A 22394-nucleotide genomic window follows, 5' to 3' on the forward strand; every position below is an offset into this window, starting at 1 on the left:
AGCGTGCACTAAGTGCTCCGCTGGACGGGGGCCAGAGCCTTCAGCACCTCCCGGTCTGCAGCCCCGTCGCCTGCCCTTCGCTATTTATCATCCCCTTTCCACCCGCAAAGCTCCGGGTGAGCCCGGCTTTTGTCCCCGCACGGACCCATCCCTGAATCCACCGGGGATGCCTGACAGTAACTACCGGAGCTGGAATTTGGCAAAAATTAAGGTGGCTTTAAAAACTCACGTTGCACCCATAAGGAAGGCAAAATTGGGGTCCTGCACTTAATATCCCCTCCGCAAGAAGCAAAGCAGGATCCCCAAGCTATTAGAAGCACATTTCAGAGGGAAGAGCCATGTGTCTCTCATTAGTATAGGTTTTCAGAGTGGCAATAGCTCAACCCCTCAAGCCCACAAGCTTCCCTTAATCGACGAGGCTAAGGCAGACAGTGTAATGGTGAATTAAAGGTCTCTGCGCAGAGACGCAGCGATGGGGTTACTGCATCCTCCTCCCGGCTGCGCTCGCTGCCGTGTCTGCCATCAGCGTTGCTCTGCACCAGCTATCAGGTTTCCGAAGGACAATCCCATGCCATTAACAGATGGCTTATCCAGACAGGACGAGAAGAAACCAGCTGAGGCCTCTAATTTGACCTTACTACTTTCTCAGAGGGCAGGAGGCATGGCTGAGGCATCCACGGCGGCCAACATAAACACCAAACCAGCTGCACCCTGTGTCCCAGCAAACCCCTCATCCTCTGAGCTACAAAATGCCGTGCTGCCCTTCTAGTGAGGCACCAAAACCCCTGTAAAAAGCTCTCTCACCCCCACTGCTGCCCCAAGGAGGGGCATGGCCAACCTGGTGCTCAGGGGCCATTGGGTCCTGCTACTCTTGTTACTGCAACACACAGGAACTTCTCCTGCCTCAGGAGAAGACCACAAAACCTTAGAGTGGTTTGGGTTGGAAGGGACCTTAAAGACCATCCCTTAAAGACCCTGGGCAGGGACACCTCCCACTACACCAGGCTGCTCCAAGCCCCATCCAACCTGGCCTTGAACCCCTCCAGGGATGGGGCAGCCACAGCTTCTCTGGGCAACCTGGGCCAGGGGCTCACCACCCTCAGAGTGAAAAATTTCTCCCTGATACCTAATCTAAATCTCCCCTCTTCTGGTTTGAAGCCATTACCCCATGTCCTATCACTACATACCCTTCTGAAAAATCCCTCCCCAGCTTTCTTGTAGGTCCCCTTCAGATACTAAAAGACCACAATAAGGTCTCCCCCGAGCCTTCTCTTCTCCAGGCTGAACACCCCCAACTCTCTCAGCCTGTCTCAGAGGGCTCCAGCCCTCTGACCATCTTTGTGGCCTCCTCTGGACCTGCTCCAACAGGTCCATGTCCTTGATGCAGGTAAAGCTATTTTCCCCTCCAGATTCGGCTCAGTTGTGTCTCAGGTTGCTCCGGCGAGTTGTTTCATCTCACCTGCTACCCACAAGCAGCAAACAGCAATTTTTGCTCCGAGCCACTGCATTTTGCCATGAAGCAACTTTCGCATCAGCTCTACCCCAGAAACAGCAACATCCGTGCAGAGAGCACCTTGGGAGAGAAGATGCTGGGTACAAAAATAGCTCAACGGGCTGGAGATGGGGCAACAGGGAGCTCCCAATTAGCCAGGATGACTGGGACAAGCCTGGATCCCGACTCAGATCCTGGCTCACCTCTCAACGATCTCTCCGTCAATCAGCGCGGAGCAGGAGGATTTTGGCAGAGAGCTAAAATGCCGCCCTGGGAGCCAGCACCTCTGCCAGGCCACCGACGGCCCACGCGGGGCACGCAGGGACGTGCCGGCTGCTCTGCAGGCACCGCTGCTTCCTGCCCGCGCCGCCCGCCATCGCTGTGCCCCTGGGCCACGTGTCCTGCAGCTGCTGAGCTCCAGTTCCTCCCCCTCTTTTCCCTCCCCCCAAATCCTTATCAACTGCAGAGGAAACTAGAGGAGATGCACAGGGAGATTAGGAGATGCTACGCAACTGCATCGCTCCGCCGGTCGGAGGAGAGGATGCGAGGAACCACCCTTCCCTCCTCCATCCCACGCACCCATGTTACGGGCTGGAGCAGGGAGGCAAAGGTCCTGCCCAGACATCCCCCTGCTCCTACAGGGCACTGTGGACCTCTCTCCAGGCTGACCCAGACCTTGCTGTTCCACCAGCTTCAGCCTCACGCAAGGTGGCCTTCAAGAGCTCACAAACATCCTCCCGCTGCTAGAAGCAGAGGTAGCTGTGGGCTGGCAGCTGCCCGTCCTGTCTCGTCAGCACATCTCGCTCTCAGCTGCGAGAAAAAAACCCAAAGCTGAGCAAGTGAGCAAAGCAGGATGCTGCTATCTCACAGCCTCTGCCCACAGCCCAGCGCAGACTGGGGACCTAAAGGCTGGCAGTTTCCACCCTGCTGGTCTCAGCCTTCCCAGGGACAACTTCATGTTCAGACCCCCCTGGCCTGAGCCACCCTCCCTGCCAGCGCTGCCACCATGCCCGTCACCACCGCTTGGCCTCAGCGCAGCCGAGAAGGTGGTGTTGGACCCATCTCTGCCTCTGGTGGGCTGCATGACCTTGGGCAAAGCACTCCAGCTCCCTCCCCAGCCTCCACTGCACAGCCCCCTCGGCTGCACCCCTGGAGCCGTGGGGACGGGGAGAGCGTGTCACCGGGGGAGCACATGGCCCAGAGCTCCTGCTACAAACGCCACACGGAATCACGGAATCTTCAGAGTTGGAAGGGACCTCTAGAGATCATCTAGTCCAACTCCCCTGCTAGAGCAGGATTGCCTAAAGCACATCCCTCAGGGCTGCATCCAGGCGGGTCTTGAAAATCTCCAGAGAAGGGGACTCCACAACCTCCCTGGGCAGCCTGTTCCAGTGCTCTGTCACCCTCACTGTAAAGAAGTTTTTCCGTGTATTTGAACGGAACTTCCTATGTTCTAGCTTGTGCCCATTGCCCCTTGTCCTGTCGCTGGGAACCATTGAAAAGAGCCTGGCTCCGTCCTCCTTAAACCCACCCTTTAGATACTTGTAAACATTAATCAGGTCCCCCCTCAACCTTCTCTTCTCCATGGCATGTCCAGCCCAAAGCCAGACAAGAAACCACAACAGCAAATAAAGCAAAGGTGGGACACTGATCCCGAGACACGGTTGGTCACTTGTTGGAGTCACAGCTCAAGCCCCTGAAGAAGCATCAGGAGCCCCCCAGTCCCAAAATCCTTCCATGTCCCACGAGCAGCCCTGTCTCCAGGCACCTCTGCCAGCACCTCTCTGAGAGAGGGAGGAAGAAGAGAGGCTTGGGAGAAACCCCCCTGTACATCCTGCCCTAACGCTGGCTAATGGCCAGCAGTTCATTAGGAGGGTTATTACAGGGACCACCTCCACACCCCCCAGAGGTACCAGCTCTCCTCTCTCCCGGCTGCTCTCTCCCCTCAGGCTGTTTCTCTGCCAGCAGGGCCTTTAGCAGGGGTGTTTGCAAGGCACACGTGAGCTTGCTGGATGCAAAAAGCAAGCGTTAGCCTAGTCCCGCAGCCAGGCTCTCCTCCCTGCGCAGATGAACTTCTCATACAGGACACTACGCTCCTGCTGGCTTTCCCAGGCTTTCTCCCACGTCACTGGAAACGGAACATCCCATGCAAACTGGTCGCTGGGGCTCCCTTTTCAGCCCGAGGAGGGATGGGCACTTCCGTCCAACCCTACACAAGCACTTAAGGTAGGTGGGAAGAAACTTCTTAGGAGACATCTCTCTCCCACGACTACTGGAGAGAGCACACCTGGCCCATGCCTCATCTCTGGGGTGGACGGCAGGGAACATTGTAGAAAGAGCAAAGAACAGGGCGAGCCCATTTGGTATCTCCTTCCAGATACCCTCCCACCACCCAAAACTCTGCACTTTGGGGTCTCTCTCAGAGGTTATCTTGTCTGTCTACGGCAAGGTGCAGGCACCCAATTTTAGGACCGCCACTATGAGGAGGGGTGGGGTGAACCCCCAGCAACACGAAGAGTCTGCAAAGTATGAGAGCAGAGTCACGGTTCCCAATGTGGACTTCACCCAGCTCAGTCCTGGGTCTGGGAAGCACAAACCTCTCCCTTGCTGGACACCAGCAGCCCCTGCCCCTCCAGCACAGCCCTGCGAGGGCAGCGGTGGGCAGCTCGAGGAGACAAGCAGCTAGATGGCAAAAAACAGGTGAGGGCCCCAGCAGTCCCCCTCCTGGGATGCTCTGGGGGTCCCTCTTGTCCTCCATGGAAATTTTGTCTGCATGAAGTCATGGAGCTTCGTACCAGGATTTCTGGATTGTGCTGGGCATCCAGGGCTGCCGGCCGTATCCACTCCCACACGCAAGGCTGGCACCCAGGAGAGCACTGGACTTGTGTCACCTTCACCATGCAGGACATGGGAGCATGTTTTCACCCCAAATATAAGCAGAGCTGCTCCAGGTAGGGTAAGCCCCACTCTTGCACGGACGCTGCTCTGAAGAAGTCCGTGTCCCGTCCCTAGATGAAATAAGGCTGGTGGCAGCCTGCAGAGCCACCCTTCATCAGCCAGTCATCAGGCTGGTCTGTTTGAGAGGCACAAGCTTCCAGTGACTCAAATGGAAAGGGGAAGCTCGGCACTGGTGCTTCTGGACAGACAGTCTGGCTAGGGATGGCTCCACAAGCCACGGCCAAGGTGACCTTCTTCCTGCGCGGCATCGAGGGCTCCATCCCCCTCAGTCCTGCCTGGATGAGAAACGTAATGACCTTACAGGAGCACAGTATATCGGTGGGAGGATGGGGGAAGCTGAAGATCTCCTCTGGCCTGCCTCTCTCCGCGGCTGCGCAGCGGTAAGGAGATCTGAGAGGTGCTGCGGAGGGCAGGGATGGATCAATGGGGCACCTGCCACAGCGCTGCATCTTGGCACGGAAGGGGGTGAGATGCTCAGGAAAGCTGCTCCCTGTGCAGGTGTCCCCCATCAAAGGGCCCAACAGGGAGCACTTCTGTGCAACATCCCCACATCCCTCTCCTTGGGCTTAGAGGGGCACTGATGTCCCCAGACCCTCAGCCAGCTGGAGGACTCCTACCCACTGCCAGCACTGCCTGGGAGGGGAAAGAGGATGGGACCAAGCAGACTGGCAAAAAACAAGCAGGAAAGAAGGGCAGACATGGCAATCCAACCAAAGGCACAGCTCACCAGCTCACAGCCTGACAGCCGGGGGCACGGCAGGGCCAACGAGGAAGCCCTGGCAAAGGTAGACCTGGGGACCTGGGTGTCCGACAGCGGCAAGCTCTCCTTGGAGCTCTTTGGGGATTTTTGCACCAACATAGGTGCCTTCTCGACTCTTTCATGCCTGGGGAGTCATGCCCCACCACAAAGCAAATGGAGACAAGAGTGACCACGCACTGTCCCCAAGACAGGGCGCAAAAGCGAGGAGTGAAAACTGAAGGATGGAAAAGATTTGTCACACTGGCAGCAAATGCCAGTGATCTTCAGATGCCGTGACTCAGTTTTCTTCCATCCCACCAGTCGATGCAATCAAGTTTCCGTGACAGCAATTTAACAGCAAAGATGACTGCTGGCCAGGACACCCAATGGGCAGCAGAGAGATGGCTTCTTCCTGTCCCTACCAAGGCTTGAGCTCTTCAGTGTCAGGGTAAAGTTGGGAAGAGAAGACTAGGATAAAGATCCCATTTGCTGCTGAGCCATTTGAGGTCACCACAACAGCCAGACCTCTTCCCCCACCATGCTCAACTCAAAAGCTGTTTTGAGACAGCAAGGACTGAGTATTCACTAAAGCCCAGATGTGATTTCCAGATGCGTGCCTCCCCTAGATCTCCCTGTGTGCCACTATCTGCAGCAGAGGCCCCAGAGGACTGTACCACGTCCACCTCCTCGTGTCACCTCCTCCTCCTCAGACTCTCCATATGAGTCCCTTCCCACCACCACACCATGAACCAAAGAAAGAGGCAGAGTTACCAGAGCGGCTGCTGGTGATATCAAACCTGCTCTGTCCCAAAGTGCTTAAAAATGGAAGCAATTAATCTCCTCTTCCCTTTTCACCAGTTTTGCTCTATCTGCACTAACCACGCTGGAACCATTGATGGTGCTGGCTTCACCTTCCATTGCCAAGGCAAGAGTATGGTTGATAACCAGTCAATGGCACCTTCTTACAGCACCATCCAACTGAAGATCTCCAGGCACTGAGCAGATACTACCTAAGCCACACACAACCCTAGCAGGAGACATTATCTTCAGTTTGCATGGGAGAAGCAGAAGCTCTTGGCGATGGTCTTCACACCAGGCTCCTCTACCACTTGGGTTTGGTTTTTTTCTTAATGGCCTCACCTGGGATTTATTTGATCCCCAGGATTGGAGACCTCCTCCTCCTTGCACACTGACCTGTTCCATGGTTCGTACAAAACCTGATGGGCCAATGCTCCAAAATTTCACACCCCCATCTCTAGGCCTTTTCATAACATGCCCCAGAGCCTGAGCTGCTGGGGATGACGGGGACCATACTCCAACCAGCAGCAAGACCTTGAGAACAAGCTGACACAAGGCATTAAATAACGTATGAGACACCAAAGGGACGGGGAGATAAAACAACTTCTGCTGCTTTGCTGGGACACAGAGCCAAGTTTTGTCCCAGCAGAGCCAACCCCCCAGTGCCCAGCAAGCCTGGGAAGCCCAGCACCACTCAGGGAGCCGGGATGGCTTTTTTGGTCCTCTGAAGCTGAGGAGGGCTGTGAACTGGCCGGGATTAGCAGGACAAGAACTGCAGGCTCAAAGGAGAGGGGGGTACCCAAAGTACCCCGGGATCCTGGCCAGAGGAACCAGAGGTGGATGAGTGATGCCTGTGGGACAGGCGCTGGCAGAGGTATCAGAGCACAGCAGCTTGCAGAGAGGAGGCAGCAGGATCTCTGCTTCTGCTCCGACGCAGCCCAAGAGCACGAGGGCCTTGCCCCTCGCTTGCACCGAGAAGGACCATGTCAGGCAGCGGCTGAACACTCAGCAAACAAACCGAGCCAGTCCCCACCCCACCTCTCCGCCAGCTGGAAAGCGGGGTTACAGGGCTCAGATTCACAGGGCAGGGTGCCAAGGGGGTTAAAGTCCTCTCAGACATTCCGTGCTTCCCACACGGATGAGCTCCTGCCTGCAGCCACCCCAGTTATCTGACCTGGCTTACGGACTGGGGACCACACGTGCGGAGACACCCCCCAGAGAGGGCGAGGAGGAGGGATGAAGGATGCACCGGCACAGGCAGGAGGGATGTCCTTTAATCACCACATCACCCTGCACTTCTGGGAGCAAGTAAACAGGAAAAAGGCTCTCAAGCAGCTGCTCTACCCAGCATCCCCACGGCATAGCCTGCCGCCACAGCTTTCCTTGACATCCCCTCTCGGTGACAAGGATTTCCAACCCTGGCCGGTCTGGCCCTAGCATGGATAAATGCTCTAATGGAGCAGGACGGGGCCCTGCCCGGCGCAAGCCCAGGAGGAGACGAGCAAGGCACACGGGAGAGTGAATCGGTGCAGCTCCAGCAGAGATGGAGAGCAGGACACCATCACGCTGGAGCAGCTCACGGTGTCAGGAGGCAACAGTGCAGCCACAGCACAGCAGTGCTCTCCCAGGGGACTCTTGCCCCCGTCCCTCCAGGTGCCACAACCCTGGCAACAGCGCAGCGGGATGGATGGTGACCGCGCATCCAGCTCCTGGGTGATGGGTCTTGAAGCTAGAGGGAAAAGGCAACCTGAGGCAACCTCAGGCCCTGAGGAGAATTCACCCCATGGGGCGCTTGCCCAAGGGCCACGGGTGGGAGGGTGGCAGTGACCACATCTGCGGGGAGGCAGCGGCCCCGCAAACACCCCAGTGCGGGTAAAGGCTGGGGTGGGCAGAGAGGCTGAGCTGCAAACAGGAGGCAGCACAGCTCTGGGCGCGATGACTTCGTGTGTCAAGGCAGGAAAAAAAAAAAAAGTTACATTCCAATAAAAAGAAAATAAATGCATTTGTAATGAGTTGGAAAGAAAGCATAACCCATAAGGCACGGTCCTGCCCCTTCTGCCATGGCTGTTACCCATTTTGTCCTCAAGGCCTGGGGACAAAGTCAGCCCAGCAACGCATCATCCCGGTCATGGACGCTCACATGCTGGACCGCAACCTCTGCGGGGTCAATCTTTAAAACAACAATGGGGGTTTGCCTGCCTGCGGGCAGCCAGCCCTGCCTCGGGGCACCGCATTAACAACGCCAGACGAGGCGACTGACCAAAACCTCAGAACCACAAGTGTTGGCAAACAGAAGGTAGGAGCTGCAGAGGAAAGCAAGGGAGAGGTCCTCTCCCGCCTCTGGAAGGCTTTCCACAGCTCTCCAGCCAGCTCGACTCAGGAGCCTCAGCTCCAAATGGGGCTGAGGGGCCACCAGACCACACAGGCAGCAGAGACGGAGCTGAAAAGCCATCTGAAAAATCACAGGGACTTTGCGGAGTGCGAGTTGCCAGCTTCGTGAAGCTCTGCTGATTTCCACAGATTTCAAGCTGCCGGCTTCTGCCAGAGACTCCAGCCCTTGGCCTGTTGCTTTTTGATTGCTCCACGTGAGCACAATCACGCGTCCTCACGTTGATATGCGACGGGGTTACATCAAGGGGCAGCAAGGTGCCCAGAGATAAGGAGAGCTGGGACAGGAGGGACGAGCCCTGCCTGCAGCTCCAAGTGCTGGGGGATCTTCAGAACAGCAGAAAATTCTCAGAAATGAGGAAGTTTCTCATTTGAATCAATGTCCCAAAGCTCAGAATAGTAGTATTTTCCATGCAAACCAGCTCTTTGTACAACATAAAGATCCTCAAAACGTAAAAAGATTAAAACCATTTTGAAGGAAAGCCTTCTCCAGCAGTGCAGTCCCTTTGGGAATGGCCGTTGTCACCGTGTCCACCTCCCGAGGGCTCTTCCCAGCCTGGAGACACCGTCCCACCGCTGCCTGATGTAACCCCTCCGGCAGAGAAGCCACGCTCAGCGGAACAGATGAGCAGGGATGTCGGAGAGAAGGAAAAGCCATGAGATCACCCACCCACGGCAGGGTACAGTCACCGCGCAGAGGATGTGCTAGATGTTAAACTGATCTCATGGGCGATACTGGCAGGAGAGAGCCAGCAGCAGCAAACACCGTGACCAAGTGAGCCAAAAAGCCTCACAGGTAGGTGTTTGCAGGTTTCTGCGAGCATCCCTGGCTGTCAGATACCAAATCAGCTCAGTCCGTACAGCTGCAGGTATCTGTCGAACACACAAACCTTTCCTCTTTTATGCTTCTCTAGACAGGCATCCTTCTGGTTGCTCTGTTTCAGCATCGTCTTCTGCCATCCGCTCTCTGAGCATCTTTGGCCAAGGGGAAGAAGGGAGGATGTGTTGGGGGGTAACTTTTCAAAAGCATCGTTAAGGACTTCAAAATTTAAGCCCCGCTGATTTCTGCTGCCCTAAAACCTGAGAGCACACTAGAAAAGAAAAAAAAAAAAGTCTCCACTGACTTGAGACATTTCCTTTTATTGTATAACAAGGTTCAGCTGATGGTGTCAACTCAGTGCCACATGGGGGTTTTTTGTGATGGAAGCCCCACAACTCTTCACCGCATGCTGCAAGCTCTTCCTGGACTCCCCACACCCCTTCATCATGTGCTTCACACCAGGTCCTACCGAACCCACAACGGTGCAGGGACGGGGACGCGGCACATGGGGCTCACTGCAGCCCCAGCCAGGCCACACGGCTCCACACACCTCCGGACCCAAACCACCTGCCCCACCTTTTGGCTGACCTGACGCTAAGCAGAGACCATCGCCGTTGGCCCCTTCCTCTAATGAGCTACGGCCCACCAGCGGCGTGGTCCTGCCGTATTCCTACAGCCACAAGGACTGGCAACCACCATGCTCGATGCTGGGCTGATCTGGATGAAGTCTCACAGGTCCTGCCAGCCACTTTCGTGGCCTGGATGAGGTGCTCAGCACAAACTGCAATACTGACCCCAGGAGGATCCCACTTTGGCAGAGACAGAGGAGATGGACACAATCTCCACTTCCAGCAGCTTCAGAAGATACCATCCACGGGCTGAGCTACTGCAGCTGGTCAGGGCAGGACACAAGCAGAAGCTTGTGTGATGTAGCCCAAACTTTAAGGCAGTCCCAACCGAGCGCTTGTACCCACAGAGATCCTGCTCCATCCCAACTGCTGGCAAGTTTTACATCCCGGCCCAACTGCCCATCACGGTGCAGCGGTGTCCCTTGGGTCACTTCCCAGGGGACACAACAGTCCCAGCACTGTCTAGAGAGGAAGGTCCCAGCCAAAGAGCGGTGCCCGAGTTCCCAGGATCACAAAAATTAAAGGAAGGCTGCACCCCTGGGACAACTCGGTGGTCGAGCCTGCTCTACCACACGCAATGCTTGGGGAAGGGGACCTCAGCACTGCTCAGGGACGGGGACTTTAGCATCGACCCCCGCCTCCAGACTCCTGCTGAGACGGCCAGCAAGCCTTTTCTCCTCCATCTGCAATCTGCGAGATATGCAGAAGGTCACACGCCTGCTGGCGCAGGGACAGGCGATGGCATCGCTAACAGCCGGCATGTCTTGGGGATGTTCGCAGTGCACACCACTGCGATTAGATAACGGAGCTGAGCAAACGCTTCGCCGATAAGAATGACACCCCCCCACCACCACCACCGTGCAGGCAAGGGAGCTTAAACAAAGCAGTAAAAAGGTCAGAGATTGGGTTGGGCGGCCGCTGGCTCAGCTCGGAGATGGGGCACGTTAAAAGCCCTGTACGAAATCCCGCGACAAAACCGCCCCCAGAGGCGGGAGGCGACGGCACGGAGCAGGCGAGGTGCTGCCCTGCAGAGCCAGATGTTCAGCTCCAGCTTACTGACATGCTCCTCTCGCCACACGTGGTGTCCGGCCAACGCGGGGGAAGCCGAGCCACATCACATCTGCCCTGAAAAACCTGGAGCGCTCAGGCCCTCGGCGTAGGTGAGAAGGAATCAGCCCGACACCACACAAAACCTCTCCAGCAGGTTTTAATTAGCGGGCTTAAAAACCCATGAGCCAATAGCTTCCACGTGGCTGACTGGCTCATGAAGGAACCAGATGGATGGACAACATGGGTGCGGGTACCACAGCGGAGCACAGGTCTCCCAGCCGGCCAACCTCTGGCTGCTCTCCAGGCTGCAGAGAAGCTTTTGGGATGCCAAGGGAGGAGGTAATTTGTGAACCTGCCTTCCTACCGCATGAGGTAGGGGTCTTCTAACCTGTTCCTCCCTCCTGGAGTACACTACCGAGAAGAGAAAGGAGATGACAGAGGGATGTAAAGAGAAGGAAAGAGGCTGTTTCAGTGTGGAGGTGAGAGCAGAGCTCGTTCTCTTTCCCCAGTTTAACACAAATATCCCAGTAAGCAGGAAGGGGACTGGTAACGACACCAAAAAAAACCCTTCACTCGAGAAAAATCCCATGGCAGAGCTTCAGTGGGGGAAGCTTTAACCATTACGACGGTCACCAGCCGTGCTCTCGCCTCCCCACACCGGCAGCGTCTGCATCCCCGGCTCGAGGCGCCTCGGGAGCAAGGAGCTGCCTTCCTCCCAACCCCGGGGGCCATGGAGCAGGGGGGGACCCGCCGCAGCAGGACCCGTCCCGCACCCCAAGAGCATCCGACTCGGAAGTTGCTTTATCCTTGAAAGCCATTTCTGCCTTGCTCGCTTCTCAAGGGCTCCAAGCCCCTCAGCTTATTCAGACGGCCTCAAAACAATAAAATTCTTAAAAACTTTCAAAAAAAAAGAAAGCCAAGCCTCCGTGGATTAATAAAAGAGGAAGGTAGTTGGAAAGGATGAGGCGAGTACGAGCCACCCTTCGGAGTCACTTTGTATTAATATTTCACGGTTCCTGCCTTTTCTTTTACACAGGCGACGGCTTTTCTCCACGGGACTGAGCTCACTTTGCCGAAAGCAAGAATGCAACCAGGGTTTTTTTCGAGGTGGGTTTCCCCCCACCACCACCTCTCCCCTATAAAACAAACATCTGCTCCAAATTTTCAGCTCGCTCTCTGAGCAACCTCTCTGAATTTTCTGACGTGTTTCAAGGCAAACAGATCAATTAGAAGCTGGCCTATAACCTCCCCAGCATGTGAAGTTATGAATGCAAGACCCTTTTATATTTAAAAAAAAAAAAAAAAAGAAAAAAAAAAGAATTACGTAACACAGGAAGTTTTTTTTTTTTAAAAAAAAAAGGCATAAAAGACAACTGACTCGAGGGATTAGCTCTACTTTGCTTTGGGTGATTAACAAAAAGAATAGAAAATTATTACAGCTTTTCCCATCCTAACAGCCCGGCCCTCTGCAGAGTTGATTAGCAAGGAAGCAATGCATTGGTAATTAGAGCTGGCTGAAACACTTTTGGATAAAAACAAATATTAATTGAAAAAAAATTACTTTTTTTTTTTTCCTCTTTTTTGCACAAACCAGGACTGCGTTTTGCACAGTTTCAGTTTTGATAAAGCCCAGGAGAAGGAGGTGACGGCTTTCCAAAGCGAAAGGCTTCCCGCACAGACCAGTTTGCCCCCTCCTTCCCGTTCCTCCGCCGGTCCTGCTCCCGGACAGCCAGGGCGCTCTGGAGCGAGCTGAGGAGCTTAACGAAGAGCAGGAGATGGGTCCTTTCCAACAGAAGAGGTTCTTCATCTGGGAGCCCAGCTGGCTGGAGCCCCCGCGCTGCCCGCTGAGTCAGAGCTGCTGGCGGAGGGGAGGCGTGGGGGTCACACACGGCGACAATTAACACACAAGGTCACCCTTTATGCAACGCTCACAAAGCCCTACACAAGGGTGACAAAGCAAGGGGACGAAGAAGAGGGCTGCCACACCAGCAAGGGCTCCCCACATCCCTCCGGCACCGACATACCACAACCCCAACACCTCGCGGGCAGGAGGAAGGCAAGGCTGGGCTGTCCGATGGTGGCCAACAACACTGGCTGGTTGCCTGTACATCTATAGCATGCGTGGTGGTGACACCCAACCCATCAAACACAAGCTACTCCCCGGTTGGCATCCCTCCGGTCCCATCCCACCGCTGTTAAGAGATGCTGTTCAACGCTAAGTGCTCTCTCCGTACGTGCCAAAAGCTCCTTCCAGAGGCCAGCTCGGATCCCACCCGCTTCGGTGACTAACTTGACATAAAAGATGTCCCATCACCTCTGAAAGCAGCTCTGCAGCCACAAACCCGTCCGGTCAGGGAGAAGCCGTCAGACCGACAGCACACCACCGCTGAGGCATCAAAGGCACGGAGGGTGGGGTGGACCTTCCTCCAGGCGTGCTCCTCTCCAGCGGTGGGGTGACCTGAAGCCTGCCCAGGCGCTGCTCCCCTGGAAGCGCCAGGTCAGCCTGCACCAGAAAGCCAAGCCCCACCAAAACGTGGTGGAGGTGACAGCAAACAACTGGTTGACTATTGCAACCACCCCAGAGTTCAGACGAGATCAGAAGTACTGACAGACACGCACCTGCAGATCCTGGGGAGGCAGCGGCTCCACGACATCACCCCCAGTGATGTCGAAGCTCTGAACCGAGCAGCACTGCGCCAAGGAGGGGTGACTGTGGCTGTGCCCAGAAGCCCTCTCCTCCCGGCACGCCGCAGCTTTAACCCACATGCCTGAGGCCACCTGGAGACGAGCCAACTGACCCTCTGTCCCCTCCTGCACTGCCTACCACAGCAGCAGGAGGCTTCCCCAGCCGCAGCCACGGGGGCTGTGCTCTTCCCAACAGGGTCAGTAATGGAGCCAGGTCCTCCAGCACTGCCCACCCCTCCTTGGGACAAATACACATCTCATTTCTGCAAAACCCACCAGGTGCAGAGAGGGGAGCACTGATCCTCCATGCTGAGGCGTTCATGGAGACAGATACCTCTCCAGGACACGGCCATCAACACAGACATGCCCGGAGTCCAAGACTTCCATATGTGATATACTGTGGATAGTCACGTGTTCTGAAACGGATAAAAATGCAGGATCATTCCCACTTAGAAAACTAACTTGTGTCCAGGGGGTTCTGAAGCTCCTTGCTGGTCTCCATACCTCATGAAACACAAGAGCATTCACTACCGACCCATGAACACAGCAGTCTTTGACCTGTAGAACCCCAGACATTGTCCAGTGGAGATCCTGTTCCAAGGGAAGGAACGTCTCACCTCCTGACAGCTGGCTGCTCTCCTCGCTCATGGCTTCACTCACATCGCAAGTTAGGGCCAAACCAGCACTACCATGAAAAGCAAACCCCAACCTTCCTGCCAGCCCCAACCTCCTGCTCCCCACGCCAGCGCGGCTTGTCTTCATGGGGAGAACTGGGTCAGTCATTGCTCATGGTTAAAACCACCCTGCACTGAAAGTGATTAGCTTGACTCCAAATCACTTCCCCCTCTGCCTCCCACCACGGCCATGCGAACCCTGTGCCAGTAACGGTTGGTCTTCAAGGGGGGGATGAATCAGGAGGGGAATACATCAGCGTATTTGCCACGTGAAGTAGAGATGTCACACACCTGGATTTTCCCCGGCATCCTTTTTCCGACCAGAAAGCACATCCAGATAAAAATAGGGAAGCTGGCCAACAACCCAGTATTGCTGGCCATTGATCGCGTGCCTTTGCCTCGCCTGCCTAGATACACAGTCACTATTTGTGTACACAAGCTGATAGTTCCACCTGGAGCTCTCACGCTTCTGTCCAGGAAGTGTTGAAGCAAAGCTCTGCTTCTCAGCCCTGTGAAGGAAGAGGGGGGAGAGGATGGGTGCTGCTCGGGGTGCTGGGTGGCACCAGAGGAGGGGACTGAGGACAGGCTGAGATGCTCGGCTGCAGAGAGGAGGCCATGGGCAAAGCATCCGACATCAGAGAGATGGTGCTGAAGATACGGCTAAAGCCCTCTCTCTCCAGCATGGCCCATCTCACCTCTCGGGAGGGTTGCACACACTGCGGGAACATCAACGCGCGTTGGGAGCCCAAAGCCCATGTCCACCAGTGGCCAGCTCACCTTCAGCATAGCAGAGGAGCCCCAAGTAACTTTCCACTGTGATGTTTAATGGAACACGAGGGAACTGGCTGTCCTGCATTCCCCAAATCTTGCTTTTCTTTCACTAGAAACCTGTGGATTTGATTCTTTTTTAAATTTGATCATCTCGGTCTCTGGGAGACGCTCTCTGCTTTTACTGATCCGCTCTTGGCTGTCTGCAGAGCACAAGAAGTCCTCCCTGCCACGCCATTCTCGTCATTGTGACCACCGCAGTTGTGGTACAGAAGTTATAAGTTCTCTAAATTCCCCCAAAGTTAAGGTCCCAACCTTACAAGGACTGCAGCACGTGCTTAGGTCTGCCCACAGGAACAATCACCCACATAGACATTGGTGGGGACATCTGTCCCACCGTGGACACACACGTGGTCTGCAGACACTGCCAGAAACCAGTGCCTCACCCACAAAACAAACGGGTGCTTTGCCTTAGTTTAAGAACAACTTAAACCCAGGGCCAACAGGGCACCGCACTCTCCTCCTCTCCCACTACCTCAAAGCTCTTAGATGCCACCCTGAGAAAGGTATGGGCGAGCTTCACGTCCTGGTGATGCTAACGGAGCCCACGGCTCCATCCAGATCTGCCTGGAGGTGCCTCCGGGCAGAAGCTAGAGATCTCCAAGGGTCTTAAGGCAAACCAAAGCCACAAACTGGAAACACCAGCATTTTGCGGTCTTGCCACAGAGACATGACCGTCATCTCCACCTCCTTTCTCCACCTGAGCCCCCTAGCAACACTAAGAGCATCCAACCTTTCCACCCTGGGCCAGCAGCACTTGCAGCACAAGAGAGAAGACAACCCCTCCATGGCCTTGCTGCACCTCAGTCGCATCCCTCAGCGTGGGGAAGGCCACTGTGCCAAGGCCAGCGCCAGGACCTATGTCACATCGCCTCGGCGCACGTCCCCTCTTCCTCGCCTCCAGCATGGGACAGAGACACTGGGCGCGTGGGGGCGGGAAAGGTAATGTAAGAGAAACAGCAGTAACCTAGGAAACCAACGCCGAGGTTAAAAGTTTCCCAGTGCGGGGCCTCCCTACTCTGTCTCCCCCTTCCCACCCATATCTTTGTGGTTTTACGCTCACATTTCTTATGCATCTTTTCCCCTGCCCTCCTGGCGCGGGAGGTCCACGCCACGCGCGGGAAACCAAAGCCAGCAGGATGCTGTGCCCGGCGGGCGAGCGGGACCCGGCCCTACGCTGACCATCCTCCATCGGCCCCCATCCCATCACGCAGGGGCAGATGCGCCAAGGGGAGAAGGGAAGAGGAGGGAATTACGTTACAATATTTTGGGGTTGTTTTTTCTGCCTTTTGCCCTTTCCGTTTCAGCTCATCTGTTGCTCCCAGGTGGGCTCGAACTAATCCTGTCTCCCTTTAAGGCTCCTTTACGGCTTTGAGGTGCTGTTAGCCAAGGGGAAAAGGCACCTAGTTTATCCCGGGGGAAGTTCGATGCCGGGGAGGGATGCGGAAAGTCGGGAGGCGGCGCCGGGGGCGGCCATGGCGGTACCCGGCCCGCGCATCCCCCGGGCAGGGACACCGTCCCCCGTCCCCCCATCCCCGACCTGCTCCGCGGGGGGATGCCGGGCACAAGTTTGGGGTGTTTTTTTTCCCTTTTCTCCTCCCCACCGAGCCTCCCGTTCGGCTTCCCAGGACGGCTCCGGCCGGGGCCTCCCCGCACCCGTCTCCCCGCGGGATCCGCAGCCCTTCTCCTCCCCTTCCCCCCCCCCCCCGGTTTTCCCGGCCCTTCCCCGCCCGCACTCACCGGCTCCCTCGATCTTCTCGGAGCCGCGGCTCCAGGTGACCTGCCGCGTTTCCAGCTTCACCTGGAAAGTTTTCCGTTCGGGTCGCTGCGACTTTTTAGAATAAAAAAGGGTCATGACGGTGCCCACCTCCAAGCTGCGGCAGAGGTGGGCTGCCTCCGCCTCGCTGGGGGCTCCGGGGCCGCTGCCCGGCCCGGCCGCCATCAGCGCCGCGAACAAAGGGGGAGCGGGAGCGCCCGGAGCGCTCAGCGCCGCCCGCCGCGCCCCGTGCCCGCCGGCTGCGGGGGGAAGGGGGGGGGAGGAGGAGGAGGAGGAGGAGCGAGGAAGGAGGAGGGGAAGGGAGGGAAAGGGGCGGTGGCGCGGGGAGGAGCGCGGCCCCCGCGCAGGGAGAGGGGGGAGGACGGGACACGGGAGGTCCCCGTGGGGTGCGCGCACCCCGCAGCACGGCCCGCCTTGGGGGGGGTCGGCAGGGTGGGGTGCTGCTCAGTGTAGGGGGGTCGGAGTGCCAGCGCGCACCCCCGCGCTGGGGGGGGGCGGTGGGTGCGCCCCACGGATGGGGGGGGGGGGGGCGGCGGGGGTTTGTGCCCCGCAGCACGCCCTGGGGGGCCGGGGGTGCCCTGCACCCCGCAGAGCTCCTGGGGCACTGGGGGTACCCTGCACCCCACGGAGCTCCTGGGGCACTGGGAGCGCCCTGCAGCACCTGTGGGGCACTGGGGTACCGTGGACCCCGCAGAGCTCCTGGGGCACTGGGGGTACGCTGCACCCCGCAGCACGCCGGGGGTCCCAGGGTCCCCGGTGTGCCACACACCCCGCAGCACAGGGGACGACGGGCCCCTGGCACTCCACAGCACAGGTCTGTGTGGGGTCGCGGGTGCGCAACACGCCCCATGGTGTGGCACGTGCGGGGTCCCCCCGCATCCCCCAGCACCGCATCCCATGGGCCAGCACTCGGTGCACAGCCATGGGGACGGGGGGCTCAGCCCCCCGAGGCTCCCGCCGCTGCCCCCCCACCCCTCGTGCCCACCGTGTGGGGGCTGTGCAGGGCGAGTGGGCGCACGCAGGGACGCGGACATGACGAGGGCACAGGCCAGGCCAGCAGCTGCTGCCAGGAGCCATTCTCCTCTCCTTGCCCTCCTGGGGACATCCCCAGCCCTGCTGCCCTGGGACAGACCAAGCAGGGTGGCTTTTCCTGGGGACAGTCCCCTCCGTCTGGCTGCCGCTGGCTCTGTGGCATGGCTCCTGGCCTGGCTGCTGCGGCTTCCTCCTCATAAATCACAGCCGGACCTGTACCGGCAGGGGAAGCAGGATCGGGTTTGCGGGGTGGCCGGTGGCATCCTGTCCCCAGGCAGATGTGGACCCCCAGGGAGCCGAGGGTTGTGGGGGGGCTCTCCAGCCCCTCTCCGACCCCAGCGGGAGGCCACACAAAAGCGGGGTTAGCGAGGGGATAAGCGGTTGAATTCGGAAGCGTTTCAGGGCGGTTTGCTCCATTCGTGTGGTTAAAGCCTGCAACTTCCCTTTCTGCGCTGCTGGCCTTCCTCCCCGCCGCCCCGCGCCCTCCTCCCCATCAGGGTGGGCTGTGCCCTCGGGCTGCCCGGGTCTGGGGACCGCGTCCCGGGTCCGGTGCAAACACCGGGGGTGCGGTGGCGGGTCCATCACCCCCCCCTGACAGGCGATGCTGGCCAGGAGGAAGGCGAGGATGGCAGCGCAGGCAGGGATTTCCTACAGGGAGAGGCTGGAGGGGATGTACCCCTATATATAAATGTATAGATAGATGTATATGGCTACGATATACACACACATGTATGCACGTGTGTTTGCAGGCCCATGGCAAGGCAGCATGCGGCTGAGCAGCCCTTATCTCACCCTCCAGCCCATGGGTGGGTCTGGAAGGAACATGGTTTGCGAAATGAGGCACCCGTCACCGAGCGAGGGCACCCCCAATGGGGGCAGCTCCCTCCGTCCCACCGCTCCACCCGCCTCCAAAGGCGCAGGCACAAGCGCATCCCCGCACGTCCGCGCACGCACAGGCAGCCCCGCAAGGTTCATGGATGTTTCGGGTCCTACCCGATGTCTGGGCACTAAAAAGGCAGGCCAGGACAAACGCACTGGGGTAAGAACCTGAACCTGACCTTATAAAGTTAACCGGTGTACGACAGCACCGTAAGGGGTGACAGGACGCTGGGGACCTGCTCAGCGGAGGCAGAGCTGCCGGTGGGAGCCCCGTGGTGGCCAGGTGACACCGCAGCCACCGGCCATGGGACCCTCTGCCCGCTCCCCCCGGGGTGAGCCCCCGTGCTCCGGGCGGAGAAGCAGCTCCTCGCTTGTGACACGGCCTCGCTCGGGACCGGCAGGAAGCGGCCGGCTCCCAGTGGTCTTAAAATAGTTGAGCGTTATGGGCACACCCTTGTTTTTGAGGGCAAAAACCTGAGAAGGGAGCACGGCCATCGAAGAAGCAAAAAAATAAAGGTAACTCCCTCACTCCCAAACGCCGCCTGTTCTCGCTGATGGAGGGCACCCGTCACGGCCGGTCCCCAGCCCCGGGTGGCCGGTGCATGGAGGCGGTGGTTTGCGGTGAGGTGTCTGCGATGGATATTTTTTCTTCTTCGAGTTTGGCCAAACGCTGTTTTAGCCTTGCGTTAACTCTCCGTGTCCGCGACGCTGCACGCCGAGGAATTTCACAGTTTAATTTGGGTCTGCCTGCCGCCTGCCAGCATCCTTCCGTGGCCCCGGCTCCAGTACCATCTTTGCTGCGGGCAATCGTCCCCGGTCCTTCAGGACAGCAGGGACTTCCATCCTATTCTCGTTATCCTGCCTGGCTCTACCCGAGCTTTGGTCTGCAGTGGGTCAGACAATTTTATTTTTGAAGAAATTCCCTGGATCGTGTTCACCGTGGGGCTGCGGAAGGGGGTGGGCTCTGAGAGTCCCCCTTTGCAAACACCTCTGGAAGAAGGGGTTTTCCCCTCCATGCTGGCCCCCGCACCTGCGGGACCCCTGAAGCGCGGGGCGCCGACCCCCCGGTGTCCTGCGGGATTCGCGGAGCAGCTGCATCCTCCGCCTGGGAAGAGGCAGCAGGAAAAAGGCCAGGTGACCTCCAGCTTGAGGACAGCCCCCGGCCGTGCTCAAGGGCTGGGGAGCAAAATGCAGGAAAACAAAAACCTGAGGCCACCCCGGCGGGGTCCCCGCAGCCCAGCATCCCTCCGACACCAGCGGCTGGGAACGGAGGCATCCCTCTCCCACCCCAGGGACCGCGCGATGAGAGGCGGTGCCCAATCCTCACCCGAGGGAGCGGTACATGGCATCCTGCAACCCCTGGGAGAGACGCACCACGCCATTTATTCCGTTCTGCGCTGCCCTGGGGTGGGCGAACGAGAAACCAGCCCCCCGGGGTGAGAAAAATCACCGTGGGGGAAGAGCTTCCCCCCGGCCCTGCAGCAGAGCAGGATCTGGAAAATCCACAGGGAACGCGGTGCCGAGCTACCTCCGGCCCCGGGGTGGTGTGAGCAGACACAGAGCAGCGCAAGGCGGGTGGTTTTTTTGTGCTGGGGATGGAAAGCAGACCCGCCCGGGGCCGCAGAGCCGCTGCGGATGCTGGCGCGGAGCCCGCTGCGTGCTCACCGAGGAGCCAGGGCAAAGCCGTACCCCCCCGCCCCCAGCATCCTCCTGCTCCTTCCAGCTATTGCAAGATCCCTCCGGATTACAAACCAGCACCTGATGGGAAACCGGCTGCAAGCTCCAGGTTCCCTCTCCCCGATATTCCGAGGGGAGCCCACACTTTTTTAATATCCTGACTTCACCTGGTTTCAATTTCCAAGCCCTGAATCCTGTAAGGCTCTGAGGGGGAGGGGGCTGCGTCCAGCGGGATTTGCAGCTTGGGCCCCATCCACGGGCTTGCAACACACAAGATCCAGTTTCAACCTAAATTTTGCCCCGCTCCGCTGGTCACATCGCTGCTGCCTCAGTTTCCCTCGCTGCTGAACACAAGCCCCGTTGCGGAGCAGGAAAACTATGCTGGGATGGTGGACTGGGGCAGACGAGGACCAGGCTGTGGTCCCGGGACGCAAAACGGGATGGGGCACATTCAGTGGCCATTTCTCTGTTCGCACAGCACGTCAAGGGGACCTGGGAATTCTCCGATTAAAGTGTGAGATGTGTGGCCCTGCCCCTGCTGTGCCACAGGCGAAAATACGGATTAAATCCTCCTCAGGTCCCTGCCCGGGACAGAGCCAGCAGGGAAGCACATTTCCCTGCTCAGCAGCGGAGAATATGGGAATTTAATTTGGCCAGGCCTGAAGGCGGGGAGGGAGGGCTGTATAAATAGAAAGGATATTTTTACGGGCGGCATTGTTCCAGGCACGGGGCAGGTCGAGAGCACAATGAGCCCCTTTCCCTCTCCGCTGGCATTTTCTTCGCTGCACCTTGGAAAGGCCCCAGAGAGTAAACGGTAACTCCTGCCAAACTGCCAGGGTTTGGGTTTTTTTTTGCAGCCACAACAAAGCGCCTGAAAACATGGGGGTGGGCGGTGGGGAGCGGGAAGCCCTGCTCGGGGCCGGAGGAGCCCGGCCCTGCAGCCACCCTGGCCGGGTTCGGGAGCCCAGCGAGTTCTGCACCATCATCGGGGTGCCTGGGAGGTGCTCACGGAAGAGCCACAGCCCGTTTCTGCTCCAGGCTCCCCAAGGACATCGGGTCCTGGTGTCCGGTGCCAGGGAGATGGCGCATCCATCAGCCTCGTCACCAGTCACTGCCCAGCCAGGAGGGGAAGAAGGGGCTGCTCTCACCCCATCCTCCTGAGGGCTGCGGGCTCATAAAAGGCAGCGGAGAAACCCCGCCAGGAAGAGCAGCTCAGGTCTCACCACATCCCTCTGCGCCGGGCAGGGGTTTTCCCGGGGCCAGGTGAGAAGACAACCCGTGGGAGGCGAAGCGGACCGATGCCAAGGTGGGCTTGCACCACAACCTGTGGTGACCGCTGCTCACGTAGGATTGAAGCACAAAGGATCAGAACGAGGAGAAGCTGAGCATCCCAAGCTTGTACAGCCCAGGGGAGACCAGCCCCTGCCCACACCCCCCGACCCAGCCACAGCATGTCCAGGCTCTCCACGAAAGCAGCCTCCTTCAAGGAACGTGAGCTGAAACCCACAGAGGCCACCATGCCCATGCTAGCACCACGCCACCTCTCCTCCCTGCCCAAGGCCAGCCTGGCTCTGCCCCTTGCTCCTGCTGCCTCAGGTCGCTCCCCATTTCACTAGAGCAATGGCCTCCACGCCCAAGGATGCTCGAAGGGACTCCAAATACAAAACCACGCTCCTGGTGTTCCCAATAACTCACAGTGCTCGGAGGGTCAGGCAGCTGATGTTTAAGCAGGTTATTCAAGGCAGTTTCCCCTGGGGGTTCACAAACCAGCCCTGACAAGCATGCTGCCACGGGGGGAGCAGAGATGAGGGATCTGGGAGCCAGGTGAGCTGATGAACCACCTCAAGCCCCAGCAGCTCACGAGCAAGCGGGATCACAGGCTGTCAGGACAGCCTGGTCAGCTCTCCGTGCCCCTACCCAGGGCTCCAAAACACCCCACGCTGTGATGCTGCAGGACCAACTCCTCCA

The 22394-nt window shown here is 58.1% G+C and overlaps 1 protein-coding gene across 4 annotated transcripts in view; it reads right to left on the reverse strand.

The window, feature by feature from the left end:
- Positions 1-17077, reverse strand: part of PLCG1 (phospholipase C gamma 1) — a 51456-nt gene extending 34379 nt beyond the window's left edge. For all 4 annotated transcript variants that reach the window (XM_054218253.1, XM_054218251.1, XM_054218252.1 and 1 more), the window contains exon 1: positions 16802-17077. In XM_054218253.1, coding sequence (XP_054074228.1) covers positions 16802-17003 — 202 coding nt within the window. In that variant the 5' untranslated portion in view covers positions 17004-17077. The remainder of the gene's footprint in view (positions 1-16801) is intronic.
- Positions 17078-22394: the final 5317 nt, after the last annotated feature.

The sequence above is a fragment of the Rissa tridactyla genome, chromosome 12 (genome assembly GCF_028500815.1).
Source record: "Rissa tridactyla isolate bRisTri1 chromosome 12, bRisTri1.patW.cur.20221130, whole genome shotgun sequence".
Lineage (NCBI taxonomy): Eukaryota > Metazoa > Chordata > Aves > Charadriiformes > Laridae > Rissa > Rissa tridactyla.